The sequence below is a fragment of the Salmo trutta genome, chromosome 6 (assembly GCF_901001165.1).
Source record: "Salmo trutta chromosome 6, fSalTru1.1, whole genome shotgun sequence".
Classification (NCBI taxonomy): Eukaryota; Metazoa; Chordata; class Actinopteri; order Salmoniformes; family Salmonidae; genus Salmo; species Salmo trutta.
The window spans coordinates 27,404,933-27,426,320 of record NC_042962.1 but is presented as its reverse complement, the minus strand read 5'-3'; the positions used below and the strand labels follow the sequence as shown (position 1 = coordinate 27,426,320).

The window sequence follows — 21,388 nt, the reverse complement described above, 5'->3', positions numbered from 1 at the left end:
AATATACATAAAATATACACATTAGCCATTATAATAAAATAAAAAAATACACATTCATCATTATAAAATCCTTAACAAATTTCCTAAATTGTCCCAGGGACACCAAATCATCTGAACGTAGTGCCCAATGGAGACTATTCTACACGAGGTGCCTGACTTCAAGGTATGACTTAAAATTAAATGTGAAGTATGTATGCTTAATAACAATGTCCTTCCTCCCTCTCCCTCATGCTCTGTTGAGGGGTCTTTAACATGGTCCTACCTGGTTTGGTTTCGGCCAGGACTGGTTCTGTGGGCTCAGAGGACTTTCCTACACCTGCCTTATTCTGAGCACGCACTCGGAACACATAGGTCTCCCCCTCCTTTAGACTCTTAATCTGCTCATGAAAGAAAGAGTCACATTATACACATGTTAGTCACATACATCAAGGACACATCCTCTGACTGACCTAATACCTCCACCAATCAAATCCCACATACAATCAGACACTATGCATTCGAATTCTGAATTAGAATGTGTGCTCAACAGTATGATTGACTTAAGTGGATAGAAATGGTTGCCCCTAGAGGCTGATCCTGGGTCAGTTTCCCCCACTAATGGTTAAGGTTAGGATTTGGGGAGGGGAAGCTGATCTTAGATCTGTCACAGGGGAAGATTCACTGTGGAGCGATAGGAGTGTGGACAGGGTCCTGACCTTCATGTAGTTAGTGAGGACAGCCTTCTCGTTGACTCCTCTCCAAGCCTCCTCCTCAGCATCAGCCTCTTTGATGTCAATGTAGAACCCGTTGACTGGGTCACGGCCCTGGTACACTGGTGGCTTATAAAGCAACACCAGAGTGTTGGCGCGCACCTCTGTCACCTGCAAATCATGGGGAGGTCCTGTGGGAAATTAGGGGTAAATAATTAGGTTTAGAGTTGAAGAACGGACGTAAGGCTGTGGTACAAATAGCACTATATTCCCTTTGTAGTGCATTACTTTTGACCGGGGCCCATAGGGCTATTTGGGACACACACATAGGCAATGCAATGTACATAGATAATGTCCCTGTGCATGCAAGCTTCGACACCATCACCACAAAAGGAGATGGAGGTTATAATTTAAGTAAAAAAATTATAATAATTCAGACACATCTTCGCAGTGTATGAATTGTATTGTGATACAGTATCGATGTTGATGGGTTACAGTGTAATTCTCATATTTGCAAGTGAATGTTAGTGGCACTACCCACCTGGCACAGCAATGGTCCACTCCTCACAGACAAACGTTCCACTGGGCAGAGAAGGGATGCCCACGCCTGCCATGTTGGCAGCACGCACCTGGAACTGGTACTTCCTGTTCTCCTTCAAGTCAGACACCTGAACAGACAGACAGACAGACAGACAGACAGACAGACAGACAGACAGACAGACAGACAGACAGACAGACAGACAGACAGACAGACAGACAGACAGACAGACAGACAGACAGACAGTGAAAAACCATTCTCCCTTTTCTCCCGATATGACAAAAGGTGCCTGCAAATTCAGGTTAAAGAGGGTAGCTTCATCCCAAAAGAAACAAAATGGTTAACTCACTCTGTAGGCTCTGTCGCTGACAGCCTTGACGTTGGCCTCGTGCCATGTCCCTGGCACCCCATTGATGACCTCACGGTAGTCCACGAAGTAGCCGGTGATGTCAGCGCCTCCGATGAAGGTGGGCTGCTTCCAGGCCAGCACCATAGAGTCCCGCACGCACTCCAGAACGCTGATGCCATAGGGTGGGGTAGGGGACGCTGGGACAGCAGAGGACTCCAGTTAGCATCATGCTGTGTCAACTGTGAGACGAGGAAATCATGGGAGACGGAAGCTCTGTAAAGCCTTCATAATGCTCTTAGTTGAGCTTCAGTCTTTCATCACTTTGACTTACTAACTTTCTGCTTTCTTAGAGCAAGTATTGGGCACTAATCAACTTAATCACAAACAAAGTTCAAAGTTCTCTGTTGGTTAAACAACAGCTAAGGGATACAGTTTGTCACCCATACTTGCTGTAAGAGACTACTCTCTGCACCTTTAACCCTTAACCTTTCACCTCAAACTATGTTTCAACCAGACACTGAGTCATCACACATTGACCAATTTACGGGGACACAAATTTCAGGGACCTGGACTGAACAGAGTTGGAATGAGACAAAATATTTTTGCCACTGGAGCTGTGAGAACACATAGGATTTCAGTGGCTGGTCTACGGTGGTGTCTTCTATAGAGGGAGCTCACACAGATAACTGGATAATATTACATACTCATAATAAATTGACCTGTCACACAAATAGTCACATGGACATGGCGTGCTCCCTAGTTTGGGGGAGGGGGTATGGAGTAGAATCTGACTAGGAAGTACACTACCAAAAAGGTCTCAGGTCATAGGCGTTCATTTCTGGCTTGAGATTGGCTGACCCACTTCAGAGACAAGCTGTGACAGGCTAGCTCCAGCTATGTCACAGTGCCTCTGTGCGTTAATGTGCACTGCTCTCCCAAAGTGACGGTGGACCTTAAAAGAGCACAGAGTGTGTGAGCCAGCCAGGCTACAGCAGCTAGATGGGATACAGCTTTTGTCAAATTGACATCAGATGTTGAAATATTTCAATTGAACCTTTAAAGTCAGTTAAGAACAAATTCTTATTTACTCCAGCCAAACCCTAACCCGGATGACGCTGGGCAAATTGTGCACTGCCGTATGGGACTCCCAATCACGGCCGGTTGTGATACAGCCCAGGATCGAACCAGGGTCTGTAGTGACGCCTCTAGCACTGAGATGCAGTGCCTTGGACCTCCGCACCACTCGGGAGCCCAAAATAGCTGACCTTAACCTTTTTCCTAACCATTTTCCTCACCTTAACCTAATTATCCTAACCTGCTACGTTAATTCTCCTAACGTGCTACGAAAAGTCAATTTTGACAAAAGCAATATCCCTTCTATACAAAACCGGCTACATTAAGTTGAGAGGTGGCCAGCACAGTGCCTGAACACTGAGGGTATGGAGGGAGGACAAAAAGCCCCCCCCCCCCATGTGTGTGTGAGGCAGCCCTGTGGTAGAGGTGGCCAGTAGATTGCCTGAAAGGCTGCGTGACTGTGTAGTTAAACTGAGAAAGCTGTTATAGAAACTTACCTTGGGATAAAAATAGGATTTTACCAGTTGAATACTTTGGCTATATGTATTGTGTTTTAATGCCTTTCCTGTGAATATGAGAGTAGAACCACATACGTTCAAAGTGTGATCCCTATACAAATATTAGTGGCAGTTTTTTTTTTCAAAATAGTTTTTTACCTTCTTACCAAAGTGATAAAAAAAAATACATTTCAAAAAAGGAAAAAGTGTACAAAGAAAAAAGCTTCAGTTTAAAAAAGGAAAAATAATCCTTGGGGGGGAAAAGATGAAGAGTTGTTTTATTTTGGATGATCTGATGATATAAGAGTTGGCGTGGCCTGACTGAGTGCTCACCTGGGTCTGGGTCTGTCCTGGGCCAGCCCACGCTGTGGGCTGTTTCTTTCTCTGTCCCCCGTTTGGCTGAAACATCTACAGAGGACTTACGTGTTTTCCCGGCCTCAAGCACCTTAGCCTGACCTTTAACCTCATCCGTGGCCTTGGCCGGCTCTGTGACAGAGTCTGTGACTGATTCTGTGACCAGGTCAGGGGCCCAGGTCACACTGCCTCTCTTGCCCCCCTTGCCTTTATTTCCTGTAGCCAGGGGCCCTGAAGAGCCTGAGGGGCCTGAGGGGCTTGAGCTAGTGGCCCCTGCCCCAGCTCCGGCCCCTGGGCCAGGCACACTGCCAGTTTGAGCATTGAGCTTTAGCATAGTGTAAGGGGGGTACTGAACGGCCTCATGCGTGCCCGTCCAGCGTGGCGTGTGCTTGGTTAGTCCGCCCACGTTACCACCCCTTGGTAACTCCCACTCCGGCAACACACCATGAGGAATACCGCCCCCTACAGGAGTTAGCAGAAAAAAGCAAAAGAAGCCATTTTACACAGGCAAAGAGAAGATCAACCGTTCACACTAACAAACAGCTAAAATCTCAGTCAGCTCACTCAGAGAGTAAGGATGAGAGAGACAGAGAGACAGAGGGAGAGAGAGAAAGAAAACATTACCAATACCATCACATACAATATTAAATACAGTACAATGTCTTCATCAGACTGCACTGAAAAATGAAGACAAGATGACCAACGAGTGACATCTGCGTGTGGAAGCGAGTTGCAGAGTTAAAGAGAAAGCACAAGCATGTGAGGGGAGAAAGCGAGTGTGTGCAGGCTTTGCGCCAACCCTTCATGAAAAAGCCACAGCATACTTTCGTAATGATACCAGTGGATTTCATTATATGCACAATACGGGCTAAATTTTTCAAAAATATATAATGGTGTATAGCAATTTACTCAATGGGAGACAACTATTGGAAATGGTTATGAGTGAGATATATGGACATAAATGCAGTTAATTCTCCCTAATATAGTTTGAAAAGGTGTGTGATAGAAGTGTTTCCTCATACTAACCTCAGCTCAATTGTGAGTATTCAATTGTATGTCTTTTATCGTGTAAGACACTACCACTAATGGGCCTAGACTCTAGGTCTACCGACTATTATCAGTTGTGATGGACTGTAGAGAGAAATCCATTGGCGTTGTTACTAAGTGCGTTTCATAAGGGAAAACAGAGCATGCTGCTCGGCACAAAGCTGGCCAGTGAATGAGTGATGTGTTGTAGCTAGAAGCTTGGTTCGTCACAGTGCAGACATTAATGGGACAACTGTAAAGGAGCAGGGCTGTCAGTTTAGCATTCCTGTTCCCTAGCTCTGGTCCAGGGCGCTAGCGCAGGTCAGCGTTAGCGAGGCGCCAGCCGCTGTAACACCTGGGACCAGAGCTTGTGTTCCCAGTTGAGAGTGAGTAGAATGGGCAGATGCACAATGCAGATCAGGGGTTATTGTTGGTGGGGTGGAGAGGTGGTGGGTACCTTAAACACCAGGTGGGTGGTGGAGGCTGATACATCTCGTGCCCAGGCAACGTGATGGGGGGTGGGGGTGGGGGTGGAGGGGGGGGGGGGGGGGGGGGCGTGACAGAGGAACGCAAGGTGGGCTGGTTTGTAACAACCGCTGAGTTGGATCGCACTGACCCAAATTAGAGGAAGTCTACAACTCCTGACCCTGGCCCGCCTCAGGTTGTGCAGGGAGAGTGGGGATAGGTTCTGACTCAACAGGGGGTGTGGGGGTGGCGGGTGGGGCTTGTTCGGGTGACTGACAGAGTGGAACCATGGGAAAGAACACGTGGGAGGAGTCGAAATGCTGATGGTACACAGAGCTGACAACGTGATGTCTCAATGGACAGCAAAAAAAGAAGACAATGGTGCAACACATCAGCTAAACCCCTGTTCATTGTGGAAACGGGATATTTCTTTCATCATCGGCATATTACAAAAGGAGTAATAACAATATTATGCATAAGAAACAATTATCACATTCCACCCACTCATAGAGCTAAAAGGCTTTCCTGATCCTAGTACCATAAAATTATAACCCAACTTTAAGTCACATACCCTCTTAGAAAAAAAGGGTTCCAAAAGGGTTCTTCGGCTATCCCCATAGGAGAACCGCTTTTGGTTCCAGGTAGAAAGAATCCTTTTGGGTTCTATGTAAAACCCTCTGTAGAAAGGGTTCAACTTGGAACCCAAAAGAGTTATACCTGGAATCAAATGGGATCTACCTGGAACCAAAAGGGATCTACCTGGAACCAAATAGGGTTCTTCAAAGGGTTCTCTGTTGGGGACAGTCGAAGAACCCTTTTAGGTTCTAGATAGCACCTTTTTTTCTAAGCGTGTAATCATGCTCCATCTAAACATAAAAAAAAAGTTCCTTGTATATGGTTCTTCACATTCTTCCTAAAATGGCTTCCTACCCTATTGTCTAGTATGACTGTGCCATGACACTCTTCCTCTCACTTACCAATAGCAGCCTTCACCTCAATAGCCTCAGATTGCTGAGAACACTCGCTGAGCCCAGCGGCGTTCAGTGCCTTCACTCTGAACACGTAGCTCTCTCCTGTCACCAGACCATGACAGATAAACCTGTTTACCAGTACACAAAAACACTTTGAGAAAGACGTTTCACACCATCAATCTCTAAGTCTTTGTGGGGAAAAAAAATGTTTTGTCAACTTACTTGAGCTCACCATCAATTACATATAGTATTGAATTAGATTTATGGTCACCGTTTGTATATGTATATATTTGTAAAATATTGATAGAAGGATTGTTAGAAGGACCGTTGTACCTGGTGCCTTTGACAGGCTTGTTGTTGCATGGCTCAAACTTGTTGCTACCCACGATGCTGGCCTCGATGTAGTATCCCACCAGCTCCTTAGCGTCCCTGGAAGCCTCCCAGGACACAACCACGGACGTGTCTGTGTTCCTGGTGGGAACCACACGGCCTGGGGCAGACGGGATATCTGGGGACAACAATTCAACTAAGATCAAATGGAGAAAAAAAAAACTAAGATTTCACTTCAAATAGGCATGTAAGAGCTCAAGTAGACTGATTTCGGAGAGGAGTGTGTGTCTTTCAGAGTAAATACGTAAGCATATGCCACATCTATTTCTGTTGGAACAGTGGGAAGTGCTGTAGTGGTATGGCGTGTGACTTGTGACCCCCTCACCCAGCTTGTCCCCGACAGTGGTGGCCTCGGTGGCTTCTGATGGCTCGCCAACGCCGGCGGAGTTGCAGCAGCGCACACGGAAGCTGTAGGCCTTTCCCTCCGCCAGATCAAACAGGGCGAAGCGAGGAGACTTCACTGGGATCTCTGTGTTCACCCTCTGCCAGCTGTCTGTGCCCGACACACACTAACACACAACACTGAATAGTCAGAGTACGGCTCCAACCCTCCAAACACCTCCCAGAACTATAAAATACAAAAATAAAATCTTATTGAATGATTTTGATATGGTGGTTGTTATGGATGCGAAACAGTGAATGAAATGTAGGTTATATTGATCAGATGAGTCACGCTACAGATCAGGTATGTGATGTTAATGAAGTATATACCGTATAGCTCACCTTCTCCACATAGTACATGATGCCCTCGTGGCCTCTCTCTCCAGGGGGTTTCCAGCTCAGAACCACATAGTTCTTGGTGGCCTCGGTGACCTCCAGTTCTTTGGGTCTGCCGGGGACCACACCCTCTGATAGGAAGTGATGTGAAAGAAAACGTGTCAGGGGTTTGATCTCGTAGCCTGGTCCCAGATCAGATTGTGCTCTTGCCTTGTCATTGTCAAGCCAAAACATGACCTTTCCATTAGAAGACGGCAACAGACCAGCAGACTGGCAACCAAGCTAGACTAGAGCTTTCGTTACCCTTCCGATCAAAGACCACAAGGTACTGTAAGAGGTAGGCCCCTATAAGATCAGATCTATAGCTGCGTCGAAATATTGATCAACACTGATGAGTGCAGAAGCATTTCCTTCCTACCTGCAGGCTCCTCCTCAGTGACAATGATCTGGCCGGTCCAGGGTGCAGAGGTACCTGGGGACCAGGGGAAAAGGAGCTGCTTTCAGATGCATAGTTACAAGAAAACACATGCACGAAACTAAAACCATCAGACATTGCAAAGGTTCATACTCACAATTTATTAATTTTGCAGTACCATAACACAATATGAGAGAACACAGACAAGGAGGGCCAGATGGCAGACAGGGGTTGACCGCCGTACCTCTCATTCGCGCACGGTCGGCAGGATCCATGGCTGCCACCACCTCAGAGACACGGGATGGCCGGCTCATGCCAGACTTGTTGACGGCCCGCACACGGAATGTGTAGGAGCGCCCCTCCACCAACCCGGTCACGGGGAAACGGGCAAACTTGATGGGCGTGTCGTTGCACTGGCTCCAGTGGGTGGTGCCAACCTCACACCTGAACACAGGGCACAAAGAGACAGCATACAGGCCATCAGCCATTCAATAACGATCTCGCTAAGGCCTTATTGGTAGGACACAGAGTTAGGCCTATTGGTAAGGTCGGGAGAAACTGGGCCCTTGTTATAGCCTATAACAAGATCATTTCACATGGTTATAGGTCAGGTCACGTGACCTGGCCTGGCCCTCTACTTATACAATATGCAACTGGAGTTAATGGCGGTATGGGGTGCATAAGGGAGATTTGTTCCCGTGTTTGTCCAGCTGTGTCATGACAAGCCTAGGATTTACTACTGGCATGTAGTGATGGGGGATGGTACTGACCTGTCCACAAAGTAGCCCAGGATGGAGCTGCCACCGTCCACAGCCGGCTGCTTCCAGGTCACGATGACGTAATCCTTATTGGCGTCCTGACACTTCACATCCAGAGGGGCGCCAGGGGCCCCCTCCACCTCCGCATCGGCATCTGATACGGGCACACACGCATTGTCAGGTAAATGTGTAATTTTCTCACTCACTCACTCACTCACTCACTCACTCACTCACTCACACATACAATTACATATCGAATCCATGGTGTATTATAGGATCTCTGTAGTATACAGTTAGAGTATTTTCATTGTGGCTTGTTGTTTTGAAGCACAGTGCACATACTGTACATTGCTGTACTCCCAGCGGAACTCTGTGGCTCCATGGCTTAGTGCCAGGAATGCTACTGGTCTTTAAGTTAAACACAACCCCGGAGCAGGCTGGAGCAGATGGGACAGAATTAGCAGCAGCGTGCCCCTCGGTGAAAGGCGACTCTTAAAGAGACAGAACACACACTTCCCAGAAAGTGAGAAACAGAATTAGCCACTTAGCGATGGACTGACTGATTCAGTGTGAATGTGAGAGAGGCTGCTAAAACTTTTTGTGCTGTATCTTATGTGGTCTGTGGACTGTAAGTCTGTGCATGTGTGTACGGTAGCTGTATGAACTGTAGGACTATATACTGCCTGATATTATTTTACTGTGTGTGTGTAAGAAAGATATATATAGAGATGGAGAGATAGAGAGAGGAGAGAGGCAGAGAGAGAGAGAGAGAGAGAGTGGAGAGAGAGAGATGGAGAGAGTGAGAGAGATAAAGAGAGAGTGGAGAGAGAGCGATAGAGAGAGAATGGAGAGAGACAGAGAGAGATGGAGAGAGTGGAGGGAGAGAATGGAGAGATAGAGAGAGGAGAGAGGCAGAGAGAGAGAGAGAGAGAGAGTGGAGAGAGAGAGAGAGATGGAGAGAGTGAGAGAGATAAAGAGAGAGTGGAGAGAGAGCGATAGAGAGAGAATGGAGAGAGACAGAGAGAGATGGAGAGAGTGGAGGGAGAGAATGGAGAGACAGCGAGAGAGTGGAGAGAGACAGAGAGAGATGGACAGAGAGAGAGATGGAGAGAGAGATAGAGAGAGAGTGGAGAGACAGAGAGAGAATGGAGAGAGAGAGAGAGAGAGAAAGCTCTTTGTGGCTTAAAAGGACACTCAGCAGGCTATTGTCACTCCTGGAAGAAGAGATATATATACAGTATCCAGCCCTGTTGACAGCCAATCTCATTCCATATCTGAGCTCATGAGCTCACTGAGAATAGCCTTGTCAGTCTCTCGACTGCTATGGGGTCTCTGTGTCCGCAAACAGACAGTGTACCTGGCCTCTCCTTTACAATGCGACCCTGACCAATGACAGAGAGAGCAAGGCCTATTTCCATCATGTTCAGACTCTCTACAGAGCACATGTCTCCTCTGTTAGCAAGAGAATGAGTAGCATGGAACAACAGAGAAGGTCAGTAACTTAGTGCTGGCGACCAACAGTAACAGATGAACGAGTTGGCTGTATCATTTGTCCCATGTTACACATAACCAGGCCAGAGATTGTGACAGGAGTTGATCATCTCCGTGGTCATAATGGGCGATTTCCATTGCGTGTGTAGTAGGATTAACTAGAGACCGCTATGGCTCAACTCAGATACACACACAAACACGCGCACACACACACACAAACACATGGGCCGTCTTTATTATCTGGTGTCAGCGGAGGCCGTCTGTGTGACCTTGACCTTGATCGACTGTTGACCACACGCCACACAGAACATGAGACAGGGCCATCGTGGAAACAGAGAGGCGGTAAACAAGAGGCCATTCTGTCCGCGCTCAAACAAACACGAACACACACACACACACACACACACACAGTGTGCGTGTGAATAATAAAATCTGTAAACAAGGCATGTAATGGACTGAGGAGGAGGGATAATGTGACACAGACAACAGTGTTGTTCAGCGTTGCTCATGGTAAGTTCCCCACCTCTGACAAAGACGTAAGCAGAGTAGGTCTCATATTTAGACTTGGTGGTGATGCGCAGGGTGTAGAGACCCTCGTCCTCCTTGTTCAGGTGTGTCAGGGTCAGCGTGGCCTTGTCTCCACTCCAGTGCATGTGACACCACTTGGAGGGCTGCAGAAGAACATCTGATGGCGAGAGAGACACCGAGTGAGAGAAAGAGAGAGATAAGGTTATAATGGATGGATAACCTAGTCAGATCTAAAGACAAACACAGAGTGGGGGGGGTAAGAAGCATACCAACACATTCTAAGCTGGTCCTTAATGAATGAACAACCAGGAAGCATATTTTACAGCAGGGGTCTTCAACCTTTTCTTGTCCAGTGACCCCCTCCCAGGCAAACCAACGACCCAAGGACCTCCATCATATGTTAGCAAAACAAATGTTTTCAAGTTTTGTCTTACCATCAGGTGAATGATAATTCAGTTCTTGGGTCAGGTGAACTGTCGTGTCCTCAACTTTGGTCTAATCATTTTCCCATAATCTCCAAACTGTTCCCTTTCAATTGCTACCGTGCCTATGCATATGCATTTCCTATTTCTTCTGTAAGAAATTTTTCAATTTAGCTCTGTCCATACAGCCCAGTGTAAAGGGTTAAAAGGTTAGTCATGTGTTGGCAAAAATTAACATCCAAGTCAAGAAAGCTTACCAGCAACCAGCAGCACTTGCCGCACTGGTAGCCTATTCGTGGGATACATGTCAGATACTCCAGTGAGTGATTGGCTCTAATGAGTGTAATTATCTAAATATTAGAAGTGGAGAAATAAAGTTGACATCATTAGAAAGAAGATCTACTCCACTTTTCTAATGTAGGTATGTCATTCAAAATTCCTTTATTCTATTGTTGCTAGTGATATTCATAAAATCATTATATATATATATATATATATATATATATATATATATATATCATAGATTTTTGAGGACCCCCTGCAGTACCTCTGTGGACCCCTAGCGGGGCTGTGAACCTCCGGTTGAATACCCGTTTTACAGGGTTGAATTGGTCCTACACCTACACAACTTTCCGGGTTACAGACTAATTGTAATATGTTAAACACATGACATATGTACAGTATATCTTAATCAGAGTTTACATACACATAATCACAAGTAGCTCTCGGTCTCATGTGTTCTGCCTATCAGCGAGTCTTAGACATGGAGACGAACATACAGTATCAGTGGCCTAATGTATCACACAGATGACAACTGGGTAGGTCTCAGCCAAGGAACCTCCAGGAGTGTCTCTCTCCATAGCCCAGGGGTCGTATGAATCAAGCATCTCAGAATAGGTGTGCTGATCTAGGATCAGATCTTGCCTGTCCATGTAACCTTATTCAAACACTGGCAAGAGCTTCCAGAGCTCTGGGGTTTCACCTACCATCTCTGTACCACTGAACTTCAGGCTGGTAGCGTGCCAAGTTGGGGGAGATGATGACTGTGGCGCCCAGGCTCATGGTCTCGCCCTCCCGTCCGAACGACACGCCAAACCCGTCCACGATGTGGGTGTCAAAGGTGATGCCATACTCAGAGATCAGGCCATCTGACAGGAAGGAGCACCAAACAACATGGGGTCAGAGTTCAGGTCGCTGTTGTGTTCCCATCATGCCACACTGTGTGTTGTGACACACCTTAAATTCTGACACCTGCGTAAGTTATTATTCAAATCCAAGGGATGGACGAACAAAGGGCAATTAACTGTTCTTCAAAATGCTAACTTTTTAGCATCTCTGTCCAAAAACCAATGCAAGTCCTTATCTCTTATAGCATTTTTCACAATACATTTTTGACATTTTGGGATGATTGATGATGTAACTTAACATGATCTTGGCTGCGTTACATTTGATCCATTCCCTCCCAAGAGAAAGTGACATAAAAAAAGAACCCCATACAGACATAGGTAAAACTATGCAAACAGACAGGGATGTGAACAGGAACACCTTGATGTACCCAAAAGACAACACAAAAACGCCATTAACATCATTAAGTACAGTGTTCCAACACCAAATACACGCTACAGTGCGTACAAACCGCACCGAGGAAACTAAGGTGCACATCATGCAGTAGACAGTGATGTACATTTGACATATGAAACCCTAGATGAAGTTGAAGACTTCAATCCAACATATGTCCAATCTTAGCATCTAACTAGATTGAAATATTATTTGAAAAGGGATTATGAATACGACTAATCAACGACAATTGAGTTTAGATAAAACTAGAACTCTTCAGGCTTTGTCGCTATGTAGGGAAAGGGGGATACCTAGTCAGTTGCACAACTGAACGCATTCAACCGAAATGTGTCTTCCGCATTTCACCCAACCCCTCTGAATTAGTATGTAGCGAATCAGACGCTCTTCAGATTACAGTAATCTATATTCTCATTTCAATATTCTCCAGGTTGTAAACTACAGTGTTTGTTTCTCTATATTGCTTCATATATTCTCTATGTCACACTCGAGTTTACAGTATTTCACTTCCAAGGCTCTATAACATACAATTTCAAAAACCTCATACCTGCCAAAATGTTCAAGTATTCTGTTGTTTACGATTAAAAAAAAAAGAGGCACGTTTGTCACGCTGAACCATCTGTGGATCTCTCCCAGGCAATTCAACGATTGTTATTAAGGTATGATCACAGGCTCTTTCCAAACAGATGCACAAATAGTGATCATGCATACACATTGAGTGACACTCAGTGAATACACTGAGTAGACCACAAACGCCATCAAACCAGAGCAGAGCTTTTATAAAGACCCTGTTACCTTCGTTGTCTGTTGACCTTGCTGTGCCCAGTGTCAAGGGAACAAAAAAAGCTGTTAGCACCCATAGCTTCCCCGGGACCCCCACCACCTCCCTCCAACCCTCTCCTCAAAACTAACCACAGTGTTCCAGCTTAGCATAGCTTAGCATACTGCAAATCGTTTATGTTAATACGGTTTAGTATATATTAGTATATTTATTTTCTTCATGTTAATACTATACTTTTTTTTCATTTTTTTTCACCTTTATTTAACCAGGTAGGCAAGTTGAGAACAAGTTCTCATTTACAATTGCGACCTGGCCAAGATAAAGCAAAGCAGTTTGACACATACAACAACACAGAGTTACACATGGAGTAAAACAAACATACAGTCATACGTGTAATATATTTGAGTATTGAGTAGTGAGTATATACAGTAAGAGTATATATGAAATGATATTCCTCTGACTTACGTCTGGGCATGGGGAGAGCCTCCTCTACCTCTCCTTTGAATCCTAGAGTAGAATGAACAAATAGGTGCTTGTTATTAACATGTTATTACTGTGTTGTGGTTGACAGAAAAACAGGACAAAGAATTGACTTCCTTTCTTTTTTGCGAGAGCAGCAATTTGAAGGACAGTGATTTTCAAAATGGAGTAATCATGGGGGTTGTTGTGTACTCTATTTCATTGCGGAGGCACAGTATGACCCATTGTCTAACAGAGGCAATAACATACTGTGACATATTGACAGCATTGAAACGTACTCTTAACAACGATGGAGGCAAAGGAAGAGAGCTCTCCCTTGCTGTTCATGGCAGAAACGCGATACTGTGCGGTATCATCAAAATCACATCTGAAACGAGAGAGAGTAAGAGAGAGAGAGAGAGAGAGAGAGCGAGAGGTGAATCAATGTCCCGGATACACGTTTCTGTCTCCTAATGGTTCACGTGTACGTTAATACCCTCTCTCCACCCCCCTCCCCGCTCGGACATGGAAATCAACACACAGCTATGTGAGCTGGGACTGTAAAATGCTCCAGAACTCCAGGCCGGGAATACTCTGGGAATAAATAGACACTGTGATGATGCCATCATGTGTCAGCTGCTAGATGCGTCTGTATGAATGTTATGTGTGCTTAGATTCTATCACGGAAATATACTTTCCAACTTTCTAAAGAGAGGGAGCAACGAGCAACGTGTGTGGTTGAGTTTGGACGACTGAGAAAACAAAGAATATCTCTGTCCATCTGACACAGGTCAGGGGACACTTAAGTGTGAAGTCCTTGGTGAAGTGGCCTAAAATAAGCCACAACAGGGGCCCTCTATCTCCAAATAATTCCTCTGGTGGGGGGAAAGGGCTATCTTTAGACGTCCTCTTTGTTATCGAGAGGCAAGCTGCAAAATGTCTCTGGATCATGTATAGCCTTCACCAACAGCTTTCTGGTGTCTGTCTATAGCTCACAGAGCTAGTCACGGCACTGGGGGATAGACAGGCAGGAGGGCTAGTGGAACGGCAGACAGAGAGACGGACAGAGCGAGAGTCAGAGAGGGGTATCGATTTCACACATTTCAAAACCTACTTCTAAGAACCACAATCCACTGTCCCTCGAGTTCACAATGTGAGCCCGTCCAAACATTCCCATGGTTGTCAGTGTGCCCACACACTCTGGCCCACCACAACTTTTTCTGAACTTTCCTGAGAGTGGCGATTGTATTACACCATGAAGGGGTGTTAAAGGGACGTGGTGGTGACATCACACTGACATTTTACCACAGCCAGAGATGACTGTGGCTTGTTTGAAAGCATCTGTTAATACACAGCAATGAGCCTCACGGAGAAGACATGGGCATGCATGTATCAAGCGACTCAGAGTAGGAGTGCTGACCTAGGATCGGGTGCATCGCATGTCCAGGTAATCTTATTCGTTATGATCCAAAAAGGCTAAACTGATCCTAAATCAGCACTCCTACTCTGAGACGAGTGATACGTAGTGGAAGATCCTGTGGCTTTGGGGTAGTTGCCTACCTGCTGATCTCCAGTGAGTGCACGTTGTAGCTGCTCTCTAGCTTATACTTGCCTGGGTGGGCCATTGGGTCGATTGTCACATTGTTTTTGTACCTTGTTGTGGGAAGAGGAGAGAAGAGAAGGCAAGGGAAGCAGAGAGGGGGATGAAAAGCAGGACAATGGAGTGTAAAAGTACAGCTCTGAATCAGCATAGAGACGCTAGCTATATAGACACCAGAGAAGTATTTATGGTGTGTTTTATAGTTTTTAAGTGCGATGACATGAGGATAGGATTGAGAGGGTACGTAATTGCTAATGCTCTATCCACAAGGGGTTGATTCGGGGTGTATTGTGTTAGTGATCACTTGGTCATGTTAAGGTGTATCCAGGGAGGTGTGTGCGTGTGCATGTATGTGCATGTGTGTGCGAGTGCAGTACTCACCAGACAACCCGTGGTTCAGGCCACCCAGAGACGGTACAGTGCAGCCTGACACACTGCTTCTCCCACACCGTGTGGGAGCGAGGCTTAATCACAAACTCCGGGGCGTGCATCAGGCTATCCTTGTTCATACGCTTGTGATGCTCCTCGTTCTCGTAGATCTGGGGATCAGTGTGTTCATTAAGCCTTCATAGAGGCTTCGTAAGGCTCTATGAAGGCTTAACACATTCTCAGGCATAACAGGCAGAGCACATTATCATAACACATTCTCATGGTGCAACAGTAAAACACTATACCTCCAGAACCCTTGCAGAAAACCCTTGCCCATCAATTCATGATGCATCCTTGAACCAAACACAAGGCATTTACAAGGCATTTACAAGGTAATGAGTCAGAGCTGAATCCAAACTTGATATCTGTGTAAGTAACAAAAGTAAAAATACAAAAAAGTTACATGGGCTGATATCAAGTTATGGATGAGGGCCTCTGACCTCTTTACGTATGCAGACTCCATGCACTTCTCTGTACACAGCGGAGTCCTAATGAGTCATTGATTTATGATCTCGGGAATAACTATGGGTATGAAAACCTACTTGTGGATCCAATAACCCTTAACACATCATCCGACAACACTCGATGAACACTAACCCTCCGTATCTTAAGAAAGCAGAGCTCCTGAGGAATGTCTCACCCAGTGGCATGGCGTGTTGGCAGAGGGGTGATAGTCTAAATATAGTGTGTGCCCCTCCCACTCAATGGTTACTGTAGCTTTTATGATCCTCCTGAGTGATTGGGGCAGGATATTCCTTGACATAAACACTTGAGTGAGGGACACAAATAAGCTTCCAGGGCGAGTGGAAGCAGAGAAGAACGAATCCATGGACTGAAACATCGCTCTTGTGGCAATAGTTCTCCTGTGATATTTTGCTAATGGATTTCTTAAGGTGTTCCCTCTGTGATGTCACAAAGGTGAATATTCTTCCCTATGATGTCACAGAGGTAAATAAATACTCTTCTCTATGACGCCACTGAGGGAAACAATGTCACTCTGTGATCTAACAAAGAGAAGGAATTGTCCAGTCAGAAGTCAACAAACTAACTATAATGCATAACGATGTCACGAAAGAGAGTATTTTCCAGTATTACCCAATGTGATGTCACAATGGTATCCCACCCTCTAAGACGTCACAAAGACTAAATATTCCCCATTATGATGCCAGGAGGGAGAGTATTATCCAGTATTCCTCAATGTGATGTGACAAAGGAACACACTCTCCTATATGACATCAGGATCCTGAACTAACCCTCTTGCTCAGACAGATGCGCTCGGCTGATTCGCGCATGGACACCTTCCTAGACGTCTGCTCCGTCCGCTCCATCTCCAACCCACTGGTGAACAGATTCCTCCGGGCCATGTATCCAGCACTCTCCTTCACCCGGGCCTCCTCCGTATCCGAAAACCCGCTGGCATATTCGTGACTAGGGTGGGGGAGCAAAGCCAAGGAGGGGAGTGGGCAGTGGGGTTATTTTCATAGTCATTGGTCAGAACCACTCGCTGAAAAAAAAAAAAATCACTAAGTTTCAAAGGTCGTTGACTCGTTTACCTGCCCCTGAAGATGGGCACTACATAGCCGATAATCTGGTTCTCTTTGTCCATAGCCAGGTAGGTGGGCTTGGCTCTCTTGGGCATTGGGCTCAGTCTGCTCTCCTCCAGGTCAGAGTATGAGGAACTAAGTCTAAGACACAGGATAGTGTCAGTACAGCAGTGTAATAACATCCAACTAAGGTGAATGTGATTTGGAGGGGTGGATGAGGAGGAGAAAGGGCATATTAAGTTACGGGGCATATTAATCATCAACATGGAGGGTGGTTTAGCAGCATTTTTATAACGATCTCAAACTGTGCAACAAATATAAATAAAACCTGAGCGCAGCAGTTAAGTTCAAAATGAATTATCGACCAGCAGTGTGACTTAGGTGCATTTTTCTGCATTTCTAATACATTTCCCAAACTGTGCAAAGAGGAAAGAGAAAACCCTGTGCACAGCAGTGCATCGTCTACCAACAAACCTGGTGTAGCTACAAGGGACAGGCGTCGTTCGTTCATGCAGTGCAATGACATGTCTGCAATGACAAAATAAAAAGATAGAATTAAGACAAGGTCGGTCGTCTGTCGTCACCAGTGTGCTGTGTTTGACACTTGTTTTAATATCTCAAACTCTGTACACGCACACATAAAATGGACCAACGGGATGGAATGAAATGAAACGTGGTGGTCAAAGGAGAGGAGGTGAAGGGGGAGACACGCAGACGACCTCATCCTATTTGAAAAAGCAATAGAAAGACATCCGCAGCTGAAAAACCCACCAACCTGAAACCCCACGAACCGAACACTCAGCACGACCATTATTGAGGTTGCACCAAATGGATTCTCTCAAAATATGAACAAGTTGTGCACAATACCCCGCATTATTGGCCAAACAAATCGCCAGGCAATAAGAAACAGAGCTCCAACACATCACGTATGTGTCTGCAACGTGCATACAACCAACACGTGGCTCATATCACGCGTGATAATCCTCACATATAACCGTACAACAAACACAGGCCAGGTCCTTGAGAATGGAGGGTGGGATCAGGATTGGAGTAATTCTCCAGGAGGATGCTGGCAGTCGATCTCCAACAAAAGCAGAGACGGGACACATAAGAACATGTTTTATACAGGAAATACCACCAGAACTCATGAAGCCCGTCTCATAAACCATGACAATTTTCACATCATATCTCTGTACTCCCCAGAGGTCCCTCACAGCATAACGTGTGGTACGGGCCATTCACAAGGGAGTAATATAGATTCTAGACCCTCTCCCTGAGAATCGCTCTGGGAACAGGGTGACAGCTTCTGGGGCCCTCGTGGGGGTTGGGGGGGGGGATGACAGTGTCAAAGTGCTGATAAGGAGACGGTGGGAGGACAACAGGAGCAAGAAGGGTGAACGGGAGGAACCTACCAACCCCACACAGTGCCTGGACGAGTGTCTGTCAGTGTAAACAGAGAGAAGAGGCGACAGAACACTGACGCCTATGAAACAGAACAGCAAACCCATCAGGATCACCATTTCCCCGCCCCAACCCTCTAGGACCCCTGAGAATGCCACTTGGCATTGTAGGATCAGGGTTGGAAAAGCACTCATCTAGATGGATTACGATAAGGCGCGCTCTTATTCCAGAATGTGAATGCAAGAAAGGCAATCCACATTCAATTAGTATTCCTAACGGAACAATTGGTATGTCAGCACAATACCATAAACATCTCCAGTTCATAACTGCTGGTGTGTCACCATCATCAGTATGTCACCATCATCATCAGACTATAATAAACACAGGGAAAGCTGGGGAAATTCCTGAAAGCATGTGGTTCAATCATAAAGGCCCAAATGAGGAACCATTAGCTACACAGACACCCTTTGACCTCCCATGCACACTGTCAAGGCCACTACAGAGATGCCAGGTGCTCCTAAGAGAAAGACCCCCCCCCACCAACATTTCAACACGCCATCATCCAATAAAATAACAAAGAATTCACGCAACAATTAATGTCCCAGGGGTGGCAGGTAGCCTGGCAGGTAGGAGCGTTGGACAAGTAACCGAAAGGTTGCTGGATCTAATCCCCGAGCTGACAAGGTAAAAATCTGTCATTCTGCACCTGAGCAAGGCAGCTAACCCAAAACAACTTCTCCCCAGGCGCCGATGATGTCGAACAAGGCAGCCCCCCCGCATCTCTCTGGTTCAGAGGGGTTGGGTTAAATGCAGAAGACACATTTCAGTTCAATGCATTCATTTGTACAACTGACTAAGTATCCCCCCTTGCCCTTAGGGAGATGTATGACCCCTGTTTTCAACAGGTCTTGGAAATCCATAGGGGGACACAATCACTGACCCGAAATCAGACCTTAACTCAGAGGCAACTTCAAACCATGTCTCCAGAGCACAAAGCAGCAGAAGGCTCTAGGAGAAGTATGCTTAAAAGCCATATGCTTTACGGACTCACTCAAAGCCTTTGCTTAGTGTGAGATGAAGTCCCCCAATGGAATACTGTACTGGCTGAACAAAATAAAACCTCTTAATAGGGAAACAAGACTTTAAGAAAGGAAACCAGTGAAACTGGGGTTTAGACAACTAGAACAGATAATTGCCACAGCTCACATTCCCTGGGACATGGTATGCATGGGCCAGGATGCTATTTCAGTCTATAAGCCATATACCATACCATTGCATTATATAACATTCCTTTAAAGCTTGCTTCTACCCAACCTTCAGCAAACATTCTATGACGACCGAGTCAACGTGAATCTGAGTCGTCCTATTTCTGGTAAACTGAACTATAGTGGGGACTAGGAAAGGGTAGTCTTAAAAGAAAAAGTGCATTAGTTCAAAAGCAGACAGGGCAGCGTGCAGCGAACACCGCTATGAAAGCTGGGATGCACAGTATCCATGCATAGGGCTCCTTGGAATTTCATGCGGGATTCACAGACATATTCTATATGTTTTGAATGTTTTTAGAGAAAAGAGATAAGGTTGTAGAATGTTACTGGGAGTGGCAGAACACCTTAATACGGCAGGTGTAGAAGCAGGAAGTGGAGGAGAAAAAAAAAAAATCAGTCGAAGCCGAGAAAGGATGGTTACTAAGCGGGGACCACCAAGATAGGTGGTATGAGATGGGGGTGGGGGGGTGGGGGGGGGGGGGTTAAGAGGACAGCAGAGGTATCTTCTGACCCCAGTATGGATGGGATGGATATGGGCCAGAGCTACTGTACTGCTGGGTGTCTTCCTCCTTCTTACCCACTGCTGGCACTGAGAGCGGCACTGGCACTGGCTCTGCTGCTGCTGCGTCGGGCGGCATAGCTGCTGCTGCTGCTCGACTGGTACTGGCTAACAGCCGATTCCAACTCCTTGCTGCGGTAACCACGGTCATAGTGGCGGTGATGTTTCTGGTAGAAAGGTGTGGATCCCGACATCCTGCACAAGCCCTGAATTCAGCCCGAGTCTCTTGTAGTCTGCCTGTCGGCTTAGCTAGTGTTTGAGAATGGTTTTGTTCAATACAGTTAAAGCATTGCTCCAAAATGTAGCCTATTTTTGTAAGCTATTAGTTGTTTAATGTTTGGGTTTCATTTACAATTTGTCTTGATAATAATTGTTGTCATGTTTGTACTTTATATAATCACAGAGGAAAGGTTATGACCTTCATTGTCTCTATTGGATTAGAGGGGATTTTTATAACATTTTTGGGTGTCATATTTTGTTAATCTCCAATGCTCTGTGCACATAATTCAATAGTACTATCAACTTTTTCTGATAGTATAAATAGCCAAATAGAATTGGGTAGATGTAGAATTTAAATCTTTAAGGACTTTTCTAATAACTTGATGGATGTAGGCCTATACTTACTGCATTTAAATCAAAGGATTTTCAGATTTTTTTAAATACTTAATGACTGTAGCCTGTTCTAAAAGAAAGAGGTGCATTTGTTTTATCCAATAGGGTACGATTTTAGGGTGAGGAGAGCTTGTGAATCTGAAATTCCAAATATCAGTGTGTGCACAGAGGCTGACATAGCACAGGATCACAAGGCAAAAAAAATCACACCATCAACATGCACACGAAACCTACAATAATATTCAACAACGAATTGTCAATATATATAAAACTCCTATTTTGGTGACGGAGCGGTAATTTATTTTGCGATCACTTACCTAGGCCAAAAAAGCTACCAACTGCTGCTGGCAAAGAAAAAAGTGATCCAACTCCAGGTGTAAGCCAACAACGCTTGATATCCAGGCAAATCCGCAGGTAGGTGCGGTAGCAGAGGACAGGGCAGCCGTCTACTCAACAAAAATAATATTGGCACTCGACGG

The 21,388-nt window shown here is 45.6% G+C and overlaps 1 protein-coding gene across 9 annotated transcripts in view; it reads right to left on the bottom strand.

Moving 5' to 3' along the window:
* myom1b (myomesin 1b) overlaps nt 1–21,388 on the bottom strand; it is a 35,033-nt gene extending 13,645 nt beyond the window's left edge. For 2 of the 9 annotated variants that reach the window (XM_029756027.1, XM_029756033.1), the window contains exons 1-24: nt 21,227–21,388; nt 20,316–20,546; nt 17,547–17,600; nt 17,082–17,213; nt 16,782–16,956; nt 15,481–15,638; nt 15,060–15,152; nt 13,799–13,887; nt 13,506–13,547; nt 13,055–13,075; nt 11,671–11,832; nt 10,258–10,419; nt 8,256–8,397; nt 7,730–7,929; nt 7,489–7,542; nt 7,077–7,201; nt 6,679–6,862; nt 6,297–6,471; nt 5,970–6,091; nt 3,946–3,963; nt 1,577–1,773; nt 1,231–1,357; nt 696–880; nt 263–377 (exon numbers count right to left, since the gene is read on the bottom strand). In XM_029756027.1, the coding sequence (XP_029611887.1) occupies nt 263–377; nt 696–880; nt 1,231–1,357; nt 1,577–1,773; nt 3,946–3,963; nt 5,970–6,091; nt 6,297–6,471; nt 6,679–6,862; nt 7,077–7,201; nt 7,489–7,542; nt 7,730–7,929; nt 8,256–8,397; nt 10,258–10,419; nt 11,671–11,832; nt 13,055–13,075; nt 13,506–13,547; nt 13,799–13,887; nt 15,060–15,152; nt 15,481–15,638; nt 16,782–16,956; nt 17,082–17,213; nt 17,547–17,600; nt 20,316–20,491 (2,908 nt within the window). In that variant the 5' untranslated portion in view covers nt 20,492–20,546; nt 21,227–21,388. The remainder of the gene's footprint in view (nt 1–262; nt 378–695; nt 881–1,230; nt 1,358–1,576; nt 1,774–3,945; nt 3,964–5,969; nt 6,092–6,296; nt 6,472–6,678; nt 6,863–7,076; nt 7,202–7,488; nt 7,543–7,729; nt 7,930–8,255; nt 8,398–10,257; nt 10,420–11,670; nt 11,833–13,054; nt 13,076–13,505; nt 13,548–13,798; nt 13,888–15,059; nt 15,153–15,480; nt 15,639–16,781; nt 16,957–17,081; nt 17,214–17,546; nt 17,601–20,315; nt 20,547–21,226) is intronic. The other 7 variants (XM_029756031.1, XM_029756035.1, XM_029756028.1 and 4 more) reach the window with 6 other exon arrangements.